This window comes from Notolepis coatsorum (genome assembly GCF_963971535.1).
Source record: "Notolepis coatsorum genome assembly, chromosome: 2".
Lineage (NCBI taxonomy): Eukaryota > Metazoa > Chordata > Actinopteri > Aulopiformes > Paralepididae > Notolepis > Notolepis coatsorum.
This window is the reverse complement of record NC_140166.1, coordinates 70136500-70163846: the sequence shown is the minus strand read 5'-3', so window position 1 is coordinate 70163846 and position 27347 is coordinate 70136500. Positions and strand designations below refer to the sequence as shown.

The following is a 27347-nucleotide window of genomic DNA, read 5'->3' as shown; positions in this document are numbered from 1 at the left end:
CTATTAGGAGGGGGTGGGGGTGGGGGGGTTTGGACATTTACGGTGGCCAGTTTCGAATTGCAGCCTCCTGTATGAGATCATTAAGAACCCTCAGGAGGGCTGTTTCGGTGCTATGGCGCGGTTTAAAGCCAGACTGAACATTTTCATGGATTTTATGTACATCTAGGTGCAGTTGGGCATCCTAATGTTAAAAGACATAGGTGACTGAAATGATCACAAAAAGGTCAGAATGTGGCTACAAATAAGGGTATGCCATACATGCTTTTCAGCTTCAGGCAGCCGTGGAATTGGAGCTTAATTTACAATATCTCATGCAAGTGGGGGACATCAACAGTAATAAAAAAAATAAATGTAAACTGCAATTAACTCATTGAGCGCCAATCATGAGATATCTTGTTTTTGAGAGCCAGCGGTTGAGCGCCAAAAATGAGATATCTCATTTTTAGTTCCTTTTTCCTTTTATTCTATTTTCTTATTCTAAACACTCGCATCGGCCTTTGTGAGTGTGGCTGGGACCTGCAATGACGATTGAATCCAGACAGGTGGCCGTATCGCCTACCTTATGAACTGCAGGCTGAGCACAACCAAATCACTAGGGATCACTAGGGCACTCCCAGCAGTGGCATGGCAGCACTGAGCAAACTACAGCAATCTAACGTTCGACAATGGCGATCGCCTAGATCGAACTAGCTAGATATTATGAAGAAGACAAAATGGATTATATGGATGATGATTATGGGTGATAAGGTGCGTTTCCACCAGACTATGTTGGACTCAGCACTTCTGGTAAATCATAAAAATACTATAGTCAAACTATAGAGGAAACCTATTCGGCTCTGTGGTATAGTCTGGCCCGAGCAGACTAGAAGAAGACAACGGATGAGGGCCACCTAACGTTATATGTATCGATCCTGTTCTCTTCTCTTTCTTCCCTACAGTACTGCATGACGGATCACTACTGTAGATTATGTTGATCCACCACAATATAACACATTAAAAAGCTTACATAAGTCTAACCAGCTAGTACTAACGTTAGCTTTTTTTGCTCACACCAATTTATGAGGCTGTAACTGAGTGGCGAGACTAAACAAAAAAGACATATCAAGACTAAACGAAGACTAAATTGCTCAGACTAAAACTGACTAAACGAAAAATAAATGAAGGTGACTAAATATGATGAAAACGAAAAAGAGCATTTGACACATGACTAAGACTAAAACAAAAATGTTAAATAGCTGACGAAATTAACACTGGTTGGACATGGTAATGAAACAAAGGATAAAAAAATGATTTTGAAGTACCATTTATTGAAATACAGTAGATAATGTTGTCATATTACTGTACAATATATAACATGTTTTCAATTGTCCAGATTGGAGGCTTATTCAGCAGCTTCTTTTCCCTGGAAAAGATAAAGATATTGAGACAATATCCAATGGAAGGTTTTGAGACTTATCATACTTAAAATCCACTGTATGAATGTTCACAGATAACATATTCACATTTACCTTGCCAGAGTCACGGGTCTTAGCTCTCAGCTTGTTGACCTGGGACTCAGCAATGTCAGCACGCTCCTCAGCCTCCTCCAGCTCATTCTGAACCTTCCTGCACTTGGACAGGTGACCATTGGCCTGCTCCTCCTGTGGAAGTTTCATAGATCAGTATTACTTAGGAATACTAAGAGTAGAATGAAAAGCATGAAGAAAGACAAGTAGAGCATTTTGACTTAAAACAACGTACCGCTTCCTCAGCCGTCCTCTTGTAGGTCTTAACCTTGAGCTGCAGCTTGTCGACCAGATCCTGCAGCCTGGCAACATTCTTCTTGTCCTCCTCAGTCTAATGGAAGCAAGGAATTAAAATGAATCAGCTAAATGAGTTAGCAATCGTTCAATATTTTCCTTCAGTCAAAAGAAACACTAATGATGACCAAGTTGTCATGAATGTGAACATGACATACCTGGTAGGTGAGTTCCTTCACTCTCCTCTCGTATTTGCGGACACCTTTAACAGCATCTACTCCACGTCTCTGCTCAGCCTCAACCTCTCCTTCCAGCTCACGCACCTTCAGAATTGGATAAAATATTAAGAATCCACGTTTCTCTGTAATTGTACAGATGACTACATTAGTTCAACAATATATATCTTGACATGTGGCTATTATTTTATCTTACTCTGGACTCCAGTTTCTGGAGCTGCTTCTTGCCCCCCTTCATGGCCAGATTCTCAGCCTCATCCAGGCGGTGCTGCAGGTCCTTGACTGTGACTTCCAGGTTCTTCTTCATCCTCTCCAGGTGAGAGCTGGTGTCCTGCTCCTTCTTCAGCTCCTCAGCCATCATGGCAGCCTATAAGATAAATTATTTGTATTCACTAGAAATGTCATGAGAAAATGTTACATTGTTGACTGAAATTACATGAAGAAATTAAATCATCAGTGATTACCTTCTTGGCCATAAAGAAACTATCATATGAAATGTAAACCCACATCAGTTTCATGTTTCATGTTTTCGAACATGTAAATTGAGTTATGTTTTGCTTTTGTTTATTTTTTTATTTAATTTCTTGAGATCAATTATTTGTTTTGATTTTATATTGTTTGTATTTATTTAGATGTTCGAAATAAAGATTTCAAATCAAATCAGTGATGGCCTTCTTGGCCATAAAGAAACTCATATGAAATGTAAACCCACATCAGTGATGGCCTTCTTGGCCTTCTCCTCTGCATTCCTGGCTTCCTGAACACTGTCATCTACTTCACCCTGGACTTGGACCAGGTCAGTCTCAATCTTCTTCTTGGTGTTCAGAAGGCTGGTGTTCTAAAAGAAAAACATTATACAGATAAGAGTTTCAAGGATGGCTCACACATAACCCAAAGAAACACATGCCTAAAAACAAATGATCAGATAATGTTGTTTGTTTACCTGAGAGTGCAGCAGTCCAACACGCTCACTGGCGTCCACCAGTTCCTGCTCAGCCACTTTGCGGCCTCTTTCTGTCTGCTCCAGACCAGCTCTCAGCTCCTCGATCTCAGCCACCATGAGTCCATTTCTACGGTCAACCATGGCAGCCTGTTCCTTCAGGTCTTCCTGTGCTCTGAGAGCATCATCAAGGTGCAGTTGGGCATCCTAATGTTAAAAGACATAGGTGACTGAAATTATCACAAAAGGTCAGAATGTGGCTACAATTAAGGGTATGCCATACATGCTTTTCAGCTTCAGGCAGCCGTGGAATTGGAGCTTAATTTACAATATCTCATGCAAGTGGGGGACATCAACAGTAATACAAAAATAAATGTAAACAGCAATTAACTCATTGAGCGCCAATCACGAGATATCTTGTTTCTGAGAGCCAGCGGTTGAGCGCCAAAAATGAGATATCTCGTTTTTAGTTCCTTTTCTTTTTTTTCTAAGACAAAACAGATTATATGGATGATGATTATGGGTGATAAGGTGCATTTCCACCAGACTATGTTGGACTCAGCACTTCTGGTAAATCATAAAAATACTATAGTCAAACTATAGAGGAAACCTATTCGGCTCCGTGGTATAGTCTGGCCCGAGCAGACTAGAAGAAGACAACGGATGAGGACCACCTAACGTTATATGTATCGATCCTGTTGTGATTCAAGACACTTGGAGTAAGAGTGGAGACTGACAAAGGTAACGTCTATTTTACCGAACCCATCATAAAACATGCTTTTGTAATGATCGCAGCGTCGGAACCCCCCCCCCACGGCTTTGTGAAGAAACATGGTAGTGTTTACCTTTGATGTGGCAATAATATAGGTTTCAGGCGAGCAGCCGCGAGATTTGCACATACGCCGCACAAAACACTATATCTCACAATCTAGAAAACCAGCCTGGATTATTGTGAAACGGGGTGATTTTTTGCGTGGTATAGCGCACAAACGAAGGTATGTAGAAATAAACAGTTTTGTCCCTGTTGGAGTATAAATAGTGTCTGTCAAATGATCCATACTATTGTCTCCATAGCTATAATATAGAATATACGATGGGTCCGCAAACATTGTGAAAATGGTCAATAACAAAGCGCCAGGGAGTAAAGATGGAAAAACAGTGTGGCAGTAAATGAGTTAAGAATGTGACATACATATAAACCTTTCATATTTTGGATCACTGATTAATTAGCATATAGAGGACAATACTGTGACAGCGTAATACAAAGGTTCCTCATGCAGTACCTTGAGCTGTCCCTGAACATTCCTCAGTGACTTCTGGGCCTCAGCAGCCTGGCGGTTGGCATGACTCAGCTGGATCTCCATCTCATTCAGGTCTCCCTCCATCTTCTTCTTGATTCTCAGGGCATCATTCCTGCTCCTGACCTCAGAGTCCAGAGTGCCCTGCATGGAGTCAATCACCCTCTGGCTGTTCCTCTTGATCTGCTCCATCTCCTCATCCTTCTCTGCCAGCTTCCTGTCAACCTCACCCTTAATCTGGTTGAGCTCCAGCTGGACACGCAGAATCTTGGACTCTTCATGTTCCAGAGTTCCCTAAAAATATACATCCAATATATAGTCCTGGTTCACTTTCGAATGTAATGGAAATATATATATATATATACATTATTTGATTAACTGTGAAAACAAAATGTACAAACAAAATAACATTATAATGTAGAGATAGCTAAGATAATATGTACCTCAGCTTCCTCAAGGGCTGTCTGCATCTCTGTCTTCTCAGTTTCTACTGTCTTCTTGGCCTTCTCCAGCTCATGGATGTTCTTTCCAGTCTCACCAATCTGTTCAGTCAGGTCTGATATCTCCTCTGTAGATACCACAAAACAGGGATTAGAAACACTACATTGCAGCTTTCCTAGCTATGTGTTCATCTACATCTATCATGGTATTAAGTAACAGTTCTTTTTCTTAACGGACTCACGCTGCAGGTTCTTGTTCTCGCGCTTCAGGGTCTCCAGCTGGTCCAGGGCCTCCTCATAGGAGTTCTTGATCTTGAACACCTCAGTGCTGAGAGAACGAGCCTCTTTCTGAGCTCCCTCCAGCTCTGCCTGGCCCTCCTCAAACTTCTGCTTCCACTCAGCCAGGACCTGCAAAGTCATTTAGAGAAATGTAACCTAGTATTTGGAGGCACAAATTCTCACTACATGTCCTTAGTTAAAGTCATGAATATCAATGTACCTTGTCAAAGTTCCTCTGCTTCTTGTCAAGGTTGGCAGCCAGACCATTGGCCCTCTCCACATCAATCATGAGGTCCTCCACCTCACCCTGGAGTCTCTGTTTGGTCTTCTCCAGAGAGGCACACTTGGAGTTCACAGCCTCAATCTGCTCCTCAGCCTCTTGAAGGCGCTGGGCCAGCTTTTTCCTGGTGAACAATTATTAAATGTAACAATGTTATGAAATGTAATTAACTATGTTTGTTGAGATGTACAGTAAAAAATAACAACATTGACTTACTTTGCCTCCTCGAGCTCCTCTGTGCGCTGGACAGCATCAGTTTCATACTTGGCCCTCCACTGGGCCACCTCACTGTTGGCCTTGGACATGCCACGCTGCAACTCAGCCTTGGCCTCCTGCTCCTCCTCAAACTGCTCCCTCAGAAGGTCACAGTCATGGCGGGCTGATTGAACACCATGGGCAAGGGCATTCTTAGCCTAAAAAGGTTATTGAAATAAGTACAATTTAATTAGAGACAATAATAATTCAAAGAAAAAGATCTGTCATACCTTTTTGAGAAGATTCTGCTCACCTTAACCTCCTCCTCAACCTGCCTCTTCAGCTCATCAATCTGCTGAGTGAAGGCCTGCTTGCCTCTGGTCAGCTGGGAGACAAGGGCTTCTTTCTCCTCAAGCTGACGACCAAACTCACCTGATTTTGAAAATTTATTTATTTTAGATACGTTAGAGTAAAAAAATAAAATGCTAGAGTAAAAAAAAAAAAAAAACTCACCATTCTCAGTTAGAAGTCTTGCTCTCTGACCGCCGATATCATTTATCTGGCGCACATTCTCGTCGCTTTTGGCCTTCAGTTCACTAAGTTGGTCCTCAAGGGTGCGACTCATCTTCTCAAGATTTCCCTGTTAATCACATTGAATGGGTTGTGTAATTTTTTCAGACATGTGTTCTACACATGAATGTATATGTACTGTGTAGATTAGTATACCTTGGCCTTAGCAACAGCTTCCATGTTGCTGGAGAGGTCATCGATCTCCATCTTGTATTCACTCTTCTCCTTCTCCAGCTTCTGCTTGACACGCTGGAGGTTGTCGATCTGCTCTCCCAGCTCTGCAACACTGTCAGCCTGCTTCTTGCGGAGAGCAGATGCGGTGGCTTCATGCTGCAGGGTGGACTCCTCAAGGTCACGACGCAGCTTCTGGAACTCAGCCTCACGCTTCTTGTTCATCTCAATCTGAGAAGCAGTGGCTCCACCAGCCTCCTCAAGCCTCTCACTGATCTCCTCCAGTTCCCTGGAGAGGTCAGCTCTCTGCTTCTCAACCTTGGCACGAGCAGCACGTTCAGCCTCAATCTCCTCCTCCAGCTCTTCAATACGGGCCTTTAAATGATTTCAAATTCATATGATGAGTGATTGCAATTCATAAGTTTGACAATAGGTTCATTGAAGGGAAATGAAGGAGCAGCCAGGTGTAGCACTCTTTAATGTCACAACACAGAGGTGTCACACATTACACTCTGCACAAAGGGCATTTAAATTGTAACTCCTGGGCCCAAGTACATTTTTCATACAACCGCTTACGATCAAATAATATAATTTCCACAAAAACGTGGAAAATATGGACTTTTTAACTTTTGAAAATAAAATCATTTAGCTAGTGATATCTCTGTTTTCCTGGCAATACCTGAAGATCTAACTAATGCATGGAACACAATTATTCACAAACATTAGATTCCTATGCAATGGAATCATTATTTACTGTTATTACATGGCGTTTTCACAATCGCCGAAATGCTTGCTTGTGATTGGTCAATAGCGCGCGTCAGAGGTCCGATATTACCCGATAACGGACCTCTGTGGAACAATAATGACCGCTGTGCGCAGCTGTTCGCAATCAAGCCCACTGACATCAGTGCAATCAGACACTGCCGGCTGCCGGCGATGACAGGGCGGAGCGATGAGCGGAGCCAGAACCAGTGTTGCGAGTCGATGTAAAATGAATTAGGTATATTGTTAGTAAGTTAGCCATGTAATAAGCGGGATAATGTATAGCTATACTCAAGGCGGCTCGGTATTTTAAACTCCGTGTCGGTCAATTATTTTGCGACAATGTCCTCGTAGCTATACATTATCCCTTACTTAATGTTCCAGCAAACAACTACACATTTTGCCTTGGTGGTTTTGGGCTGGGACATAGCTGCCACATCATAACAAAATGATTAGTACCAACACTGGCAATAATAAATCTTGTATCTTGGCTATAGCCTCAGATTGTGGCTCTCTCTCGCTACTGAGTGTCATTGCAAGGGTAAAGTAAATTACAATTGAAAATCAATAGTAATCAGTTGTGTTGTACATTTCGGAATTGATTTAGAACCGAAACTACTTATTGGCACTACTTTGGTGGATTCAATGAATAAATGCCATACTCTCAGCCAATCAGAATCTAATGTTTGGCGAATATGTTGTACGAAAGAGGTCAAATATAATGGTACTCACCTGCAGCTCCTTGATCTTCTTCTGAAGCTGAGCACCCAGGGACTGCTCATCCTCAATCTTGCTAAGCAGCTGGGAAGTTTCAAAGTCCTTCCTATAAGATTCATGAGAAAAAAACAGTATAGTCACCTCATCTTCACACAGTATATTATGTCATGCATGAGAAAATATACAGTACAGTATATAAGTGAAACCCAATCTATATTACTTCTTGATCTTCTCGTCAGACTGCTGCTTGTCATTCTCCAGATCCATGATGGATTCTTGAGCCAGTTTCAGGTCACCTTCAAGCTTCCTCTTGGTTCTCTCAAGGTCCATGCGGAGCTTCTTCTCTTGCTCCAAAGAACCTTCAAGCTGTGAATTTAAGTTTAGAAATTGGTCAACAATAGGATTTTTAGATGCAACCAAGCAGCTAGTATACATTTGTCTATCGGTTGAACCATCCCAAAATGTTAATAAATAGTTTGCCAAGACATAATGATAGATATTGGTGTGTCAACACAACACATCACATTTCATGCCAGTTGATCAGATCGTTGCCAAACATTCAAAGATAAACACCGTAAATCTGATTGACACTAGACTTTGTGCTCATCCAAGCTATCCCTTTTCTACAACTTCACCAGTAGGATGACCCATGTCTGCCATATTGCATTTTCTGCCATTTAGAATCTTTCCACCACTCCTCCAAGCCTGACTATTCACCTGATTCTCACAACGCTTGCTGTGTGGCATCAAGAGCACAGCTTCTTGAAATGTGTATTCCTGAAAGTTTCTAGGTCTTTCTGTATGATGGCTACTCCTAATCGAATTTGGAAAAAGGCACTGTAAACAGGAAGTGACACCACACTTGACACACATGCTTGCTCCATGATAGTAAAGAGATGTCCAAAGGTTTGTGTGAATCAGTCACATGATGGTGATATTCACAAAAATCATATAATAGAGACATTCAATTTGCCACAAAGATTTTGATGTGGCAATTTCTCACTCTAAATATCACACCAATAACCCAGATGGTGGCGCTAATGTTTAACGTTGAAAAGCAATAAATTGTACACTGCAGAGTCCATTCGACATGGTACTTTGTACATATATCCAGCTACATGTATCATTAGTCTACAACACTGGTCCGCCAATTACATAATTGCATAAAGATAATGGATCTCGTGTTCAGGTTAAAACATTCCCAGGCAGCAATAAACTGTAAATGTAAAATTTCCTGATGACAAATTGGTCACAGCTCATCTAAAATTGCTTGTTTGTTTTCTTCAACATTTTTATAGAACTCATAACTCACATCATCCACTTGCTGCTCAAGCTTGGTCTTGGCCTTGGTCAGAGTGTTGACTTTGTCTTCCTCTGCCTGCAGGTCATCAAGAGTCTGCTGATGTGCCTCTTGGAGGGCTTTCTTCTCCTTTGTCAGCTTAGCAACGCTCTCATCCTGAGCGGCCATCTCCTCAGACAGGTTCTTCACCTGAATAAGGAATACAAATCATGTTATCATAAATGAATGATCATCTTGTTATCGTTTGATAATTTAGCCAGAGAAAATACTTATGAACCTTGTTCTCAGTGGCATGTTTCTCCTTCTCCACTTTGGCCAAGGTGAGCTCCAGGTCATCAATGTCCTTCTTGAGCTCAGAGCATTCATCCTCCAGTTTCCTCTTCTTGGCAGTCAGCTCACCATTCATTTCCTCCTCATCTTCCAGTCTCTCAGTTGTCTCTTTGAGTTTGGCCTCAAGCTGGATCTTACTCTTGATAAGTCCCTCACATCTCTCCTCAGCATCTGACAGATTATCTGATTCCTAGGGCACAATAATAATGATAATATTATTCTCTATATGACAAAAACAGAGAGACAGTTTATAATTTACATATATCAACAGTTTCTAGACAGATGAAGTCTACTTACAGATGCCGCTAGCAGCGACAGATCACTCTTCTCTTGGAGAAGAGACACCATCTTCATCTCCAGCTCCTTCTTCTTAGCCAGAGCAGTGGCCAGGTCTGTCTTCATCTTCTCATAGTTCTCCTTCATGTTAGCCAGCTCCTTCTCAGTCTCAGCAGTCTGTAGAAGAGGCTTGATCTTGTAGTAAACCTTCATCCATGGCCAGTGTTTGACATTCATGAATGAGCGGATGTTGTATTGGATGGAATAAATAGCTTCCCTGTGAAAAAAGAGTTGCTGTTCAATTCAAAATTCATTTTAGCATGTTTTTTAACATAACAATGTATTTAGAATGTGGCTGTTTTCAACATGCCTTCTCGCCATCATCTTCACAAACTCCCTCCTCATGAGGAAACCACGGCAAAGAGACTGAGTCATTTTGACCAGACTAGCCAGCTTCTCATCTCTCATCTCCTCAAGGACACCCAGCAGACCAGCTTTGAAGAACACCTGAATAAGATGAATGACATATTCTTATGACTTTGTTGGTTTTTATTTTATGGGATAATGCCAGCATTTTTTTTTAAATAAAACTCAGGCATGGATTTATCATAGATGACATTATCACTGAAACAATTATCATGTGATTAATTTCCCTACCTACGTGACATTTTTATTCTTTTGGCAGGTTGTATTATTTTGCTTTTGTTTCATATTCATATTGCCAATTAAAAAACAAACATTGGACATCATTTTGAGTGCTAATGACTGAATTTGGTTTGCACAGATCATGCACAGTTCTGAGCTACTTTGTTTTCCAATTGATCTTTCCCAGCCTTCTTCACCCTCTTTTCTTTTTTTTTTATCCACTTTTTCTCCCTATTTTTTAATTTGTCTCCCATCCGAATTTCGTATGACCAATTCTCCCCTCCCCTGTCTTGAACGTTGCTAGACTATGCCTCCCACTGGTCGGCTGTAGTGAGGATAGAAGCCTAGCATCACGTGTCCCCTCCGGTACACGAGGAGGCAGCTGTCGCATCTTTTCACCTGAACAGCGCGGACTCTCAGTGGCGAGGAGTAACGCATGGGAGGCTCACGCTGCCCCTGCTACTTCCTGTCTCTGCTGTACTGGCGTCACCCAACCGACCTGTAGGAGTCGCTGTCCACAACGTCCAAATCCCCACCCATCGACTTCCACCCTCTAACTCTGTCAATTGAGATAGTATGACGACTGGCTCAAGCCGCAGGCAATGCTGACATCGGGATTCGAGACCGGAGTCTCTTGCATTGGTGACGAGCGCAATCTCCGCTACGCCACCCAGCCACTTCAGGGTGGGGCTAGGGGGTGGCTACTTGGGCTCAAGCCCTGAATGTTTTCTGAAAAGCCCTGAATCTATTAAAAAAATAATAATAAAAAATAATTTTTTTTTTGACAATTAATCATTGTTACATGAAAATATGTTTGCACCAGATTTAGCAGAAACTAATTTCCATCTGTAGTCTATCCACTACACTGTATTTGAGTGAGTTAAGTCTTGGTGTTATGGTAGACTCAGACCTAAGCTTTAAATCACAATCAACAAGTTGACAAAAACATAATTCTTCCACCTTAGAAACATAGCTAAAGTACGGCCATTTATAAATCAAAAGGAAGCTGAAAACCAGATCCATGCCTTTATCTCAAGCCGACTCGACTACTGTAATGCACTCCTTACCGGCCTCCTGAAAAAATACGATGATAACTATTTTATTGCAATGCACTATTGCATTATTTTATTCTATTTTACTAACTATTTTATTGCACTGCACTATTTTACTTTGTATCAGTGATAATCAAACCGTAAACAAAGACGCATATTAACACTTTCAGCGCCAGATGGCGCTGTTTACTGTTACTGTTGAAAGGCCAGCGCCTTTTAACATGGGGATAACGTGGCTGTGTTTGCAGGCCTAAAGCTATATTATATATTATAGCTATGGATCTAATAATATAGTCAATTGTCATTGAGTTTCTTCCGGTCAAGATGCAAAAAACAGATCATTTTTCCATCCATACATTTCCGTTTTATACCGTCGTGAATATGAGTGTAGTTTCAGGGTTGTCTGGTGTCATTTCCAAAATGACAGACACCAAGCCACATCGTTTCAAATGGAGTGCAATAGCGGCCGCAAGGTGTTAGGCGGCGGTATTGGACTTTTGAGATCCCAGACCCATCCCCAGTGATAACACAGGCTGCCGGCATGTCTTTATGAATGGAAATATCGAATAAAAGAAACAACGATGAAAACCCGACTATACTCTGGTTTTCGGTGGTCCTAGCGCTCAACGTTCGGCGAGTTAACCCTAGATCTTAGATCCTAATATGAAAAACGATGTGATTTAATGTTCTATGTCTTACCTTGACTCTGTCTATTTTACTGCTATCTATTTTATGCTTTATGTCTGCACTTTATGCATTGCTCTTGATCTGCCAATGTTGTGCTCATTTTATGCCTGTCTTTTTGTACTGCTGTGAAGCACTTTGAGCTGCAATTCTTGTATGAAAGGTGCTATACAAACAGTGTATTATTATTATTATTATTATTATTATTATTATTATTATTATTATTATTATTATTATTATTATTATTATTATTATTATTATTATTATTATTATTATTATTATTATTATTATTATTATTATAAATTATTATAGTTTGCTTCATTAATTAAAGGGTGTGAATTTAAGTGTTCTTTAGTGCCTTTTGTCCGTTGTTAAGAATTCTATCAACTTCTATTCTTCTAGCCATTCCCGACATTCTGTCTGTGTGGGAAGGTGGGAAACAATCATATAACATGCGCAAATGCTGACTGATCTGATTGTGGAAGTGAATGATAAGATAAGATAAGATATTCCTTTATTGGCCCCCTTGGGGAAATTCAGGAGTACACCACTTTATTCTTTTAAATACGTTTTGGCCCAGTTTTGGTCCCAGGGCCGGATTAACGTTTGGGCCGCGGCCCGTGGGCCTCTAGTGACGAGGGGCCTCCACATTCTTGTTTTGTTTTTTGTTTTAAATTTTTTTTTTTATTATTATTATTATTTTGAAGATCGATGTCATACTGTGACACTGAAATGAAAAAATATTTCATCAACTAAAATATTTAGTCAACAAAAATATTTCATCAACTAAAATATACAGTACATCACACCCCGTGCCTCTCCCTGCCGTCTGCAAGTGACTAATCTTGAGTTTCCGACCCCCCAGTAAGCTAACCATGGATAAATCCAAAAAAAGGAAAGTCTGAGGAAAATAGAGGGTTTAATTCAGCGTGGACAGATTAATTTGCTTTCACGACTAACAATGCAGGCTTACCTGTAGCCTATGCCTGATATGTGGTGCGAAATTTGTGAACAACGATTACTGTCATTTTGATTACTGTAGTTTGCCTGGTATGTAGTCTTGGTTAGTGGCTGCCCCACCAATGTTTTTAATTTTTTTTTATCCACTTTTTCTCCCATCCCAATTTCGTATCATCCAATTCAACCCTCCCCTGTCTCGAACGCTGTTTCTTGCCTCCCACAAGCCGGCTGCAATGTGGACTAAGTCATACATAGCACGAGTCCCCTCCGATACTCGAGGTAACAGCAGTCACATCTTTTTCACCTGCGCGGCGCAATCTTTCAGTGTCAGGGGTCTGCGCTTTGGAGGGGCGCCGCCCCCATCGCTTCCTGATTCTACTGCGCAGGCGCACCAACCGACCTGTAGGAGTCGCTGTCCACAACGCCCGATCCCTACCCATCAGTTTCCCACCCCCTAATACTGCCAATGTGTATTAGTACGGACGACCAGCTAAACTGAAAGCAATGTGGAACAGGCGAACCCAGCGTCTCCAGTATTCGTGGTGAGCGCCTTGCCCACTGCACCACGTAGCCGCCCTCCCCACCAATGTTTTATAAAAACGCCACTGTGCGTGCGTGCACGTGTGTGTGTGTGTGGGGGCCTCCACAAGAGTCTGGCCCAGAGGCCTCTGAACTCTTAATCTGGCCTTGCGCGGACCCATCTGGGCCTCTCTCGCGGGCCATTTGGTCCTCTCTGGCAGACCAAAACTGGGTATCGCACACTGGATAGGCGGTGTCTTGTATTCGACAGGCTTTTGTCCCAATCGGCGCACCAACTAGGCGGCGTGCGTGGACCAACTGGGTCGCGCAGGATAACTGGATAGGTGGTGTCTTGTATTCGACAGACTTGTTTCCCAATCGGCACCTCATACATTGTCGTGGGGGCGACAGTGGTTCAGGAGGTAGAGCAGTCTTTTGGAGGTTCCCGGTTCAATTCCCACTCCTCCCAGGCCAGGGTGTCGAAGTGTCCTTGAGCTATAGACGCTTAACCCTATAATTGCTCCCGATGAGCAGGTTGGCACCGTGCATGGTTGCCTCCGCCATCAGTGTGTGAATGTGTGAGTGAATGGGTAAAATGTGAGGAACAAATTGTAAAGCGCTTTTGATAAAAGCGCTATATAAATACAGCCATTTTGCCATTTTGTCAATCACAACTGTTTCTGACAAAAATAAATGTGGTGATTACTTATACACACACTACTGTGATATGAATGATGCATGCACGGTTTGTTTAGTATCACAACATTATGTGGCTATTTTGACCTCACAGTGGAAATAATAGCATTGTGATTTTAGATGATGAAAGAGTGTACAGTATATTTGGAAATAAATGGAAAACTGTCCAATCAGCTTATTAAATGTTCAGTTTTCAGGTATATTTTTCAGATTGCTTTCACGCATCAAACAAACCGCTCCAGGGTTTCCTTGGAAGCAGACTGAGACCCACCTCAAACAGGTGGACCAGAATGTGGTTGTTTGCACCCAAGTTCGATTCCAGTGTTCACACCAACCCAAATGAATCAGAGGGGTAAATTCTCCAGTATAATTGCAGTCCATTTACTAGGGCAGTACCCGACTCAGAAATGTCTTAGTCTAAATGGATTCAGCAGGTAAATACAACGACTTGTTTGGTATGTTAAGAAAATAAATTATATGTAATTATCTGGTTATTAGGTTATACTGGACACCCTCCATACAGTCAGTATTGAGACTTCTCTCAGGCCATCATATTCAATTAAGTCAATCAACATTTAGTATTTTTTTTACCTTGGTGTGCCCAAACTTGTAATCTTCGTGTTCCACATCAATTGAACCAAGCAGCTTCTCAGAGGCCTTCTTGTTGTCCATGAACTGACCTTCAGGGCAGGCACTGGCATTCAGTATTTTGTACCTTTTGTGAAAGAGTTCATGGTCATGTTCAGCACTTAGGTAGTTGTAAGTTTCAAAATTTGTTGAGAGTTAATGGATACCTCTGCTTGAAGTCAGCATAGATAATTCTGCTAGGGAATCCCTTTCTGCAGATTCTGATACCCTCCAGTACACCATTACACCTCAGCTGGTGGATAACCAGGAAGTTCTGCATCAGACCTACAGAGAAGATTTTTTTCACGATTATTACGACAATGTAATGACTCATTACCACTCCACTACACTAAAGCACATCATAATAAGACATCATGTTAACTGTTAGTGTACCTGGAGTCTTTGACTCATTGGGAATCAGGCAACGCACAAAGTGAGGATGGGTGGCCCTCAAGTTGGTCATCAGCTTGCCCAAGTTCTCCTGTAGATACATATCAAAACCAAATATTATTCATGAAAAGCAATTATTTGTATTTAATTCCAAAAAGTCAACAAGTGTTGTTGTTAGATCTTACCCTGAACTGGGAGGACACGGTCTGCATGGAGCCACCCTTCTTCTTGCCTCCCTTCTTTGCACCACCAGTCTCTAATAATTTGATAATACATCATCAGTTTATAGATTCAACATTATTATCTAAATGGAATTATGCTGGACATTTTTGTTGGACAATGTAATTTAATTGATAGCATTGAAAATACAATTAGTATGACACAGAGGATACTTAGAAGTTGAGATAATTGTCTCTTAGACCAAAGTACAAATCTTAATAATCACACTTAAAAGTATATTTCTCATAATGACGTACCTTCCACTGCAGCAGGATACAGTACAGGCAGCAGTTTAACGGAAGACTTCTGGTAAAGCTGCATCACCGAATCGTTCAGTGGATCCTTGTTCTTTTCCAGCCATCCAGTGACGTTGTAATCCACAGTTCCAGCATAGTGGACCATGGAGAAGTGGGCCTCAGGCTTGCCCTTTTTTGGTTTTGGTTTCTCAAATGCTATGTTCTTGCCAAGATGTTGGTCAAACAGCTTGTTCTTGAAGCTAGTGTCAGAAGCCTTGGGGAACATGCACTCCTCTTCAAGGATGGAGAAGATGCCCATGGGCTTTATAAAAGTGGAAAAGAGATATACAGATCATTTAGACACACCTTGTGGCATTCTACGGAATATTTCAATAAGTCACAACGTTATGGTGTACCTTCTCAATGAGCTCAATGCAGGCAGCCAAGTCCATGCCGAAGTCAATGAACTCCCAGATAATACCCTCCTTCTTGTACTCCTCTTGCTCCAGGACAAACATGGTGTGGTTGAAGAACTGTTGCAGTTTCTCATTGGTGAAGTTGATGCAAAGCTGCTCCATGCTGTTGTACTGTCAGTTGGGGGAAATATATATTAGCCTAATCTCCTACATTACTTGAGGAAATGTCGTTCCATAAAATTAGGCAGTCTATAGATTGCTATAATTGCATATCTTACATCAAAGATCTCAAACCCAGCAATGTCCAGCACACCAATGTAAGACGATCTTGGCATCTTGGTGTCCAGCTGCTGGTTGATACGGATGACCATCCACAAGAACATCCTCTCATAAATGGACTTGGCCAGGGCCATAACAGAGTTATAGACCTGAAAAAATGTATTTGATTGAATTAAAATGCATGTATCTACATACATTAGCACTCCAATGCTGTCAGTCTGCCACTTGCACACACTCTCCAAAATGTTACTTTGGAAATAGTGTATACAGGAAAATGTGAAGCAACATAATTGCTGTAACCTGTGTGTGAAATACATAGAAGGGGAAGGATGTAATGTATCTTGCTCACCTGAGGCACAGTCTGTCCCTTGGTGACATACTCGTTTCCGACCTTCACTTTGGGGTAGCACAGACCCTTCAGCATGTCAGCAGAGTTCAGGCCCAAAAGGTAGGCGATTTTGTCAGCCTCTGAAAATGTGTATAAAACGCATTCAGGAGAAATATCCAGGAATAGACATCTTTATCACTGACTTAAATGACCCATACATCTCCATAAATGTTCAGGGGGGAGGGAATAAGTGCTTACCCTACAGACCCCAAGAAATGCTGTATATTCTTTATTGTTTAATATAAATGCATTTTTTATTCCAATCCCGATTTGTATTTGAGATTCCCAAATCCCATCGGACTTCACTTCTTCGTGTCCCTCAGTGAGTATAATACCAGCATTCAACTGTATGCGCCACAGCGGTTTCTATCATCATCATCACCATCACCACCCACGCTACAGTATGCATACAATATATAGGTCCGCGGACCTATCCTGACATTTTTCAGTTGGAAGGGCAGTCTATATGCGCAACGGTGAAAAAAAAGGAAATAAAAAAAAAATAAAAAAATGTAAGGGCACTTTTTTATGAGGCTCAAAACGGCAGGTGCTCGAGCACCCATTGGCCTCTATGTGTGCACGTGCCTGGATAGCATAATACCTAGGGTTCAGCATAGCAAAGAGACAGCATGATGCCATAGAGTCACACTAGCATAGCAAAGATGGAATATAATACTTGAACAAAAACAGAGCCCAAGGCAAATGTGCCTGTGTGAAAGTCAGGATTGTATCACTGAAAATGTTTTCTTGCAAAAATTCTGCATGATACTTGCTCAAACGATCATGTTATTTTAGAATTTTTAAAAGAAAATTACCACAATGGATTGTGAATGTAAATTTTTTTTAGGTGTAAGCAGCATCCTCCAATAATTGCCCAATCTGAACCCAACCCATTCATCATGACCAGGCTGAACACTTTCCCTCGACTTAACAGACTGTGATTTTGTATCTTGTCTCTTGTAGTATGTATGTATTCCATTGGAGTTACGGCTAATTATAAAACATTTGTAGATTTTTCCTTCTTTTGATTAAACTATAGTTTTTCCTCTTGGGGGAGAAAAATGTAGGAGCACAATGTTTGCTTCTTGCGTGGATGTAGCCAAGGGAACATATTTACAATATAAAGTCAATATAACCTGATAGAAAGCATGGTTTGTGTTTCAGTCAAACGTTTACTGTAAACATATACTGTGAGTTCAAAAAGTAGATTTATCATGGTTTTTGAAGGTCTAAACTATAAAAGTAAAGCCCAATAGGGAGGTGTAGTCTGACGTCACTGGTTGTTCCACCCGTATAGGGATTTATCATTGGGAAAATGGATTATCGGCTATTGTAACAATTGTGCCGCATGGAAATTGACAAGCTTGCATTTTTGCACAAAATGAGTTCCCTTCTACCACTAACATTATTGTTTAAGCATTTTTGGTTGAAATAAAGGTAGTTATAAGGTTTTTAATTTGTCGTAAAAAAAGAACTACATTTACCAGTAGGCAGCCTGTTGTTCACTAGGCAGCCTGTTCAGTGCTGTCGCCTAATCCACGTCACGGCCAGTTGATACCAAGCTAGCTAGCTAGCTAACGTTAACGTTACCTCGCTAAACGTACTAGACGTTAGCAATGTCTACTGTCGTTAACCATTTAAAATCGGGGCATGTAGAGGCATTTCGGGACAGAGTAAAATGTGCAGGTCCTCTTCTCAGACCTGTGCACCGACTGCACACATCATGCCGGCTAGCAAGCTAGTTAGCTACACGTCACGGCCGTCTGATACCACGATAGCTAACTAGCGTGAACGTTACAAGCTCAAAAACCTTATAACTAGGCCTACTACTGTCGTGTCTATAAGTTCCCTGGCAGAATACTTTGTTTGTGAGGACAAAAGTATACAAAGAGGAGATAACCATTTTAAATTGGGGCATGTAGAGCCCGCCGTAAAAACAATAACGTTATAGACTATACACAATATGTACAACGAAACAATGATTTACATTAGTATTTACAGTGATTTAATATGCAGTGAATACAAATAATGATAACGTGGTTGTTGCTTTTAGAAATGGTGGTTGGCTTCATCTGATAAATGGTTATGATCACCAGAGAGATACTAGCCACAGATTCAGGGTCAGTTATTTTCCCATTGTACAAATTGTTAAGCTTATGGAATGTAAGGGAAATCTGATCCTAGGTCTGCGACTAAAGCCAGGCGTCTACGCTGTGGTGACGTCAGTCAGCAGCGCCAAATAGCAGTGTAGTTTCCCAGCGAACGAAAACATAAACGTTGTTATTTTGCTACCTTTACGATTAATTGCAAATATTTTCATGTTGAGCTATAGATTGTGGATGAATACGCACAGAAAGGTACACCATGCCAATGTCCATGCTTTATTTGTTTTAAATGAACCGTTTTAGAAATGGGCAATGGGGAAATACATTAACAGGAAAAAACGAAAATGACGTAACCACTACACCTCCCTATTATACTGAGACTGAATTAAGTCCACAGAGAAGCTGCAGTGGAGTGATATGTTTCTCAACACTAAATCTATCAGTGAGATTTTGCGATGCATGATTATAAATGATGGAAAGCAACATAAGGGCTGGTTTGAAAAATAGTGAACCTATGTTTTAATACTCACCCTCTGTGCCATCAGGCTCAGCCTGCTCCTCACGCTGCTTCTGCTTGAACTTCATGTTGCCATGGTGAAGCACAGCACCAGTCAGCTTCCAGATATAATTCTTCTCTTCACCAGTGAAGCCCAGAACGTCAATAGCATCCTGTATGAAAAGAAGTTGAAATAAGTAAAAGAAAAAATATATAAGAATGTCAGCCACATGCAGACAAGTGACCAAGAGCTTTATTGTGGACTAGTGGGTTAAAGGCACACTTGTAGAGCAAGGAAAGCTGGATATGTCAGCTACATTTCTCTGTAATTAGAATTTTGGTGTTGAATTGAAGGCCTTCTAAATTTGAGCTCCATAGTGCTTCCTTCAGGCCAACTAGGTTTTTGAATTAAAATGTTTTGGATAAGTGGATAAGCGATCATTGCTGTTTTGCTTTAATGCAATGTATTGACTTGCTTTTCATCTTGAAAATTCATGCTAACTATACTTCCCAGATGGTTCTTCTGTGTAACAAACCATCTGATGGGTCAGATTAATTCTAAGTCATTTACCATCTTATGGCAATTTGAGAAAGTGCATAATTTTATGTAGCCTAATGTAATTATTCTTAAATTAACATTTAAACATACAAAATAATATAATAAGTTGGAACATCTGTAGGTAGATTACTACACATCACTCACATCAGTGGCATCCAACTCCGCTTTGTCATCAATGCTGGCCACAGTGATATGACCCTGACTGCACATGGGGAAGTCATAGGGGTTGCTGGTGATGAGAGTCATTTCTGGTGTGGAAACACATCAAATAAGTTAGACTAGATCTGCTTCCGTCAAATGATTATGGACCATTGTTGTTGACAATTAAGATGAGTTATATCAGTTATCGGTTAATCAGTTATTCAGCTCACCAATCAGCTCAGGCTTGTGGTTGGTCATCATCTGGTAGAAGATGTGGTAGCCTCTCTCATCTGGAAGCTGGAAGCTCACTCTGGACTTCTCCAGCAGATCTATGAGGTTTGGTCATAATAAATATCTAGCCTACTAATAATGTCACTTGTTTAATTTTGTATGTGAATGTTATACTTACATGTTTCAATATCAGCACTGGACAATTTGCCAGTTGGGAGGAAGTGGATTCTGATGAATTTACCCTTTTCAGAAGACCACAACAGTGTTATTATTGTGTAACCAAGTAATGCCCAAGTGATATTTGATAGAAAAGAAAATATTCAACTTACAAAGCGAGAGGAGTTGTCATTCCTGACGGTCTTTGCGTTACCATAACTCTCCAGCAAGGGATTGGCTGCAATGATCTGATCCTCCAGTGACCCCTATAATTACATTTTCACATTTTAACAATCATATCAGTAAATGTCCACTCTTTGTTCAAATGTCTGTGGTTTCCATTTTCAGTATATTCTCTCAGTATTTTACCTGAATCTTTGATTCTTTCTTCTTCTCTGCACCAGGACCCACTGCGATTGTGGCAAAGTACTGGATGACACGCTTGGTGTTCACAGTCTTTCCGGCACCAGATTCTCCACTGTGTATAGATAATTGAATTAAGAGAAACTCACAAACTAATTTCAATCATTTTGATTATATTGATATTTTTGATGAACAATAGATGAGAAACCTACGTGATAAGAACAGACTGGTTCTCCCTATCTGTGAAAGGTAAAGAAAATACATATTTATTATCTGTTTAACCAAACCAAAAATAATAATTCATAGGATTTTCATGACCAGGACATACCAGTAAGCATGAACTGAAAGGCGTTGTCAGAGACAGAGAAGATGTGGGGTGGGGCCTCCATACGCTTCTTGCCTCTGTAGGCATTTACAACATCCGCATCGTACACTGGGAGCCACTTGTAGGGGTTCACAGTGGCACAGAACAGCCCAGAGTAGGTCTGAAGGGGAATAGACATTCCATTTACAGTAAGTTATCTTAAGGTTCATTAATCAATATTGCACCTTTTACTCATATTTGAGAATATCTTACGTAGATCATCCATGCGGCATAACGCTCTTTGAGGTTATACAACACAGAGGCTTCATTGAGATGGGTCATCATGGCCATGTCCTCAATTTTGTCATACTTGGGAGGGTTCATAGGGTGAACATCATCTTCCTTAACGGTTTTCTCCTGAAATACAGAAACACAATTTCAGTTTACCGAGTCATCTGCAAGTTGTATTGCTTTGAATTCTGTATGAAACACTTCAGCCTACTTTACCTCCTGAGTGTCAAGCACTTTGACAGTGACTTTGGCACCATCTCTCTTCAGGATAGTACATTTGAGGTACAGCTCCTCCTTATCAGCCACGTAAGCAGCGGCCTTAGCATCAAAGGGTGCGGTCTGAGCTCCAAGCCTCTCAGCCTCTGGCTTACGGAGGTAAATGGCGGCCTTGCCATAAATGGCCATCTCCGCGTCTGTACTCATGGTGGCGGCTTCCTGTCAACAGACAAAAACATAATTAGTACATTAAGATTAAAACTAACAAACATGCTGCTTTTATATTTGACTGACAAAAAGATACCATGTTTTCTCCTATCTTATGTGTATATATATTTAGACCTCATTGACCACTCATTCATGAATACATTGAAGTATACCTATTAATGTCACCATTCTTTGCATCTTTGATACTTTGTGTCCTTGTTCATTTTAGTTTGAACCGACTAAAAGGTTGCAGTACATTGGATGTCTATCATGACGCCAGTTTTTTGGCACAAGAGATAACTATATTGCATGCAGTGTATTGGTATATCAGCCACATCTCCCATATAACAAAAATAAATGTTAGTCTTGTTTTCTATTGTAGCATATTACTGAAAGACAATTTTTAAGTTCACAACCCACACTAGGACCAACTTATGGATGTGGAAACAAAACTAAATTCACTCTGAACCCCCACTGGGGTAAAGATTGCAGAAGACTATTGGAGAAATAATGGCAGGTTGTAGGATGTTCTGTTCTTACCTTGTTGCTACCAGATCACAGAAGAACTTTTCACAATGTAGAACCCTGCTTGAGAGAATAATCATGTATTAATGTTATTCCGTTATTACTTGAGTTATATGTTTTTTCCCCCAGTATATTAATTTAAATTTGATCACACTGAATTATGGACACATCCCCAATATTATTTCCCCAAAGAACAATTATTTGAAGGATGGGAGGTATACCAAATATGAAGGTATACCGTCAAAGGTATGGATTTTTACAATACCGTCTTTCATGATACATAGGGGAGAACGGGGGACGTTGTCACACGGGTAGGTTGTCACATTCATTATATTTCACCACCAGAGGATCCTGTCTCCCATACTTTGGTATTTAAATGTCCAGAATTGGGGTCAGAGTTCACCTACATTGTCATATTTGGAGTGAAACAGCTGAATTTGAGGTGAGAGGACTTTTTGTGTTTTTCATGTCCATTTGTAAATATTCCGCTCCTCAGTATCTTTCTTCTAGGCTTTTACACAATTGGTTTATAATGAAACAATTATTACCCTTAAAAGGTGTGATGGGATAGCTATAGTTTAGATTGTTGTTAGCTAGCTAACTAGTTGTTAGATGGCTGTTAGCCTTGATGCTATCAAGACATTCCAGTTGGGGTTGGTCGTCACATTTTATTTGGGGTTGGTTGTCACATGTTGTGTAGGCTATTATTGTTAGGCCGATTTATTGTGTTCTTATTTTGTTATATAGGATGGCCTAAAGATGCGTTTCCTGTTTATGTTCATTAAAATGCATTAAGTTATGTATTTGTCAACTTGTCAATGCAATTAAACTTTAAAATTTAGTTCTGCCTTCTTGTCTATTCTCAGTCCTTGCCCCACAATGGTGGAATGAACTACCCACCCCAGTTAGGACAGCCGAAACCCATCCAATCTTTCGCCGTCGACTAAAGACGCACTTCTTCAATTATTATCTGAAATCTAAATCTTGTCTTCTTTTTAAGATTTCCCCATTAAAAGTTTTAAAACACATGGTGACAACCAACCCCATAGTGTGTGACAACCATCCCCATGATGGGGTTAGTTATCACAATGTGTCAGAGTGTCTTTGATAGATGATTAACTCTTTGTTACAATACATTGGAAAATGAGAGGGATACACATTTCAAGCCAACATCTTAAGCTTCAATCTAATGTAGGAATAACTATTGAAAGATGTTTTGATTATGAGCAATTCACACTAGAGTAAAAAGTGTGACAACGTCCCCCGTTCTCCCCTACATAATATATTTACTGTGTACATACATACAAAATACTGCATGTTTTAGTTAATTATGTTTAGTTTAGTTTTAGTTAAAAATGTGTTCCTTGCATAGTATTTAATTTTTTTTAATAATATAGACCATTTTGAATGAAATAGCACCCTGACAATTTTATTAAAAGTTAAATACATACAAATATGTTATGTCACATAGTAATTTGTACTGGAAAACATTATACTGGAAAATGCCCTTATACATTTAAAACGAAGACAAATATTGTGATGAAATGAATAGCACTGAAACATCTCCCATGCAATTCCTTCACTGTGAATGGCAGCTGAAGCATCTGTGTCACTTACCGCCAGCTGGAACAGAACTCCACTCCACTACCGCCATCTCTCTCTCAACGGTCTTATATAGAGCTGACTCTGCAAGCCAAGCAAAAACTAAATGTGGGCATCTCCTCAAAAAGGTCAAATGGTTTTTGATTTATATTTGCTTTTTTTTATCATCACCCACTACTGTGGTGCTAGATCATGTGCCTTTATACCATATTGATTCTTTTTTGTGTATTTCATTTTCATTTATTCATATACAACATGTTAAATTTTTGCATTCAGTGGATTTAATGCTGCATTAATAGTTAATACAATTACAAAATATTACAATCAACAAGATAACACGTGTGTTTTCATAATAAAGGTTCAATAATTGTTTCACATATTAAGATATAATATATCCTAATATATAATAACATATAATATAGCATCTTAATCACATTGACATAGAACTCTATTAATAAACCCAGGGTGCTCACAACATTGCAACCATAACAGGATTCTTGGCAATGATCAGAGTCATTAAAATATATTACTGCGGGTGTCTAACTTCTTCCCAGTGGGTGTAATGTTGCATGTATTTATAATCTGGGAAGATTTACATTACTACTTTATTTGATTTCATCAGCTTGTTTTATTTTGTGATTAGTTGCATGTCATATTCATTAATGAGGTTAGTATTTCAAAATAGTAAAACCCAAGCTTGTTTAGTTATGTATTGAGTTCAAATAGAGTAAACAGAATATGTCTGTTTGCATAACCACGATTAGTGCATGAAGCCCTACTGCTTTTGGATGATTTACAATATTATTACAACCGTCTTTGTCTGACCTTCCGTGTTTAAATGGCTGACTTATTCTGTAGATTTATCCTTGAAAAGTGATAAGGTATGTAATCTTTATACTTCTGTAGATTATTTCGGTACTTTACCAGAGTAATTACACATTAGGGAAAATATTATTCTGCTATATTTCAAAGAAAATAACAGTTCTCTCTCCACTATATTTATCAAACACCTGCATTGATTCAATTTTAAATAAGAAGTTTTCATAATAAACACAGGGTTGGGTCATTAATTAAAATGATTCACTTCAAATCAAGAATAGCAAACATTCCTGGAGACAAAGTGAACATGTGCTTTTACTTTTCATTTCATACTTTAGTAGTAAATCATTTTTGTAGAATTCTATATGGAGGACTCAGAGAACTAGTGTTTACAGCTTGTTTTTAATCAAGTGAGGAATGTGTGTACTCGATTTAGTTTTACTTTTCCTATTCACAGACTACTCTCAGCCAAGCCAATCATGAAGACTTGCCTTTTAAGTGGAGTCTGGGTGTAGAGTTAAAAGCAGTACACTTCTAGATATGAAAACATTACATACAGTAAGTGGCACCAGGTTTGAATTGAACCCAGGACCTCATGGGTAGTATTAGTGTTATAGTGTTTTGTATAGTGTGTGTACTTTATTATAATATATATATTTTTTTTAAACTTTTTTTACTGTATGAAGCACATTCTCAGGGGGCTCATACAGAACCAAGCATTTCACTGTAATTGTAGAGAAGGTCATGTGAGCACAAAAAAGGCTGTGACACCTATTTGCCACTGGCCCGCCCCTGGTAGGCATGAAGTGCTCCCAGACCATTACACTAGCCCAGCCATTTACCCTGATAGACACACACCCAGGATTATAATTAGATTGTAATTAGATATAGTTACATACAACCCTATATATATTTGCTTGTACACCTGCACATAACCCTTAGGCAAGCGATACCGGAGTCTCATCGCCAGTACAGAGAGACTCAGAAGGAGCTTCTATCCCCAGGCCATCAGGATGCTCAACGACAATAACACTATGTAACAAACCATCAAATACACTCACAGCACACACATCCACACGTACACACTCACTTTAAATAAACAACTCACTGTAGCACCCACTTTACCCACTTTAACACACTTTATATTAATTGGTAAAGAGATTTGCACTACAACTCATACTTCATTGCACCTTACCCTAAGTTGTACCTCATCCCATTTCTGCATTGTACTGTATATTGTATTGTAACTCGGTTACAAAAAAAATCTACTCTGTATTGTATATGTGTATATTGAACACTTTTGTTTACACTTGTTTACATACTTTTGACTTTCTATTTTATACTTTATCTATTTTTTATCTAGCACACTCTCAGGAGCAAAACAGAAAAAAGCATTTCATATAAAAGTATTCTGTTTTTTTGTATGACAACTAATTGTAGAAGGGTGGATTATCCCTATGAGAGTGGATATGAACTGTCACCAGGTAGTGGGAGCACAGCAGATCTGGGTCCGGCTGAGCCCCCGACTGTAGTGTAAGAGTATTAGAATTGGGATTTAGCAGAGGGATGGATGGGGCTAGGGGTTACTAGTTCATATGTTTATATGCTTATAAAAAGTACAGTTTCATGCTCAACTCCCCTGTAAATACGCCATATAATGTATATTATTTATTTAATGTACTATATAATGTATATAAGTTTACATAATAGATACATTCTGATTCCTACCGATCACTCCCCCTATTTTATATCCCCCCTATTTATGTCTCACTCTTGTTTTTATTATCTTAGGACTGTGTTGATTGGGGTTGCATTTGAAATTTCGTTGTACCATAAAGATCATTCATTCATAAAACATTTATTTTACATCAGATATGTTTACTAGGCTACACAAGTCATTATTTTCTCTAAAAGTGTCGATATGTCAGTACCCCCCGCCCCCCAGTCAGCAAGCATGCAGAGTTAATTTGAGGTTAACTCTTTCAGATGAGCTAGCATAACACAGCCACCCGCGCTGAATGGGAGTGATAGGGTCATGGGTGTTCTGGCAGGGAAGTCAGGCTTGACATGCCGGTTGGCCCGCGACACAAAATACCTCATTGTGGCCAAACCGATGTCTGGCCGTCTCCCAGAGGTCATTAGAGGAACATGTCAGTCAGAAAGACTGCTGGAATGTATCGGACACAGACGGACAGAGGGAGAGGAAGAGAGATGAAGGGAGGAAGAGAGAGAGAGTTGTGCCCTTCCTGCTGACTTGTCCTACAGAACTTGTAAGTCGCTTTGGATAAAAGCATCAGCTAAATGACTAAATGTAAATGTAAAGCATGTTTCAAACTAATGCTTCTTCTATTTTCTACATCCAGAGGTACCTAATTAGAAAGGCTCCTAGTTAGGTAGCAAGGTGAAAAGTAAGACGAGATGAGTTTGGTCCCCAATAAGGCAGAAAGACATACTGAAAGCGATATCCTTTTGAGTGAATGTTGTGAGAACACAGTGCTCGACATTGTCAGAAGAAAGTATGGAAAGAGAGAGGATTATTAAAGAAACTGACAGCAGTTGCAACAGCAGGCTAAATCTGGTCATTTCACAGAAATGTTAATTAACGTATTTAGAAATAAACCTAATCAAGTCTTGTGCAGCTCAATGAGTAAGAGCAGACGATGTCCATGTTTTGGATTTCCAGCCTTA

General features: G+C 40.0%; 1 protein-coding gene across 2 annotated transcripts; it reads right to left on the bottom strand.

Moving 5' to 3' along the window:
- Window positions 1-1381: 1381 nt before the first annotated feature.
- Window positions 1382-21713, bottom strand: LOC311246675 (myosin heavy chain, fast skeletal muscle-like; the record flags this gene model as incomplete). Of its 2 annotated transcripts, none has more annotated exons than XM_084336855.1 (39): window positions 1382-1402; window positions 1509-1640; window positions 1741-1836; window positions 1958-2062; window positions 2172-2342; window positions 2688-2813; window positions 2919-3122; window positions 4199-4507; window positions 4657-4781; window positions 4896-5061; window positions 5153-5336; window positions 5429-5625; window positions 5721-5839; window positions 5921-6047; window positions 6134-6523; window positions 7643-7733; window positions 7848-7993; window positions 8940-9116; window positions 9205-9447; window positions 9555-9810; window positions 9904-10040; window positions 14681-14804; window positions 14884-15001; window positions 15110-15197; window positions 15292-15362; window positions 15583-15883; window positions 15978-16148; window positions 16256-16405; window positions 16606-16724; window positions 19280-19418; window positions 19949-20052; window positions 20176-20274; window positions 20355-20418; window positions 20506-20598; window positions 20702-20810; window positions 20908-20935; window positions 21024-21180; window positions 21273-21416; window positions 21507-21713. In XM_084336855.1, 39 exons carry the CDS (start codon window positions 21711-21713, stop codon window positions 1382-1384), a joined length of 5808 nt encoding a protein of 1935 aa, XP_084192981.1. The 2 variants fall into 2 exon arrangements, with proteins under 2 accessions (XP_084192981.1, XP_084192982.1); XM_084336856.1 differs by having other exon boundaries at window positions 21273-21413.
- Between the last annotated feature and the right edge of the window lie 5634 nt (window positions 21714-27347).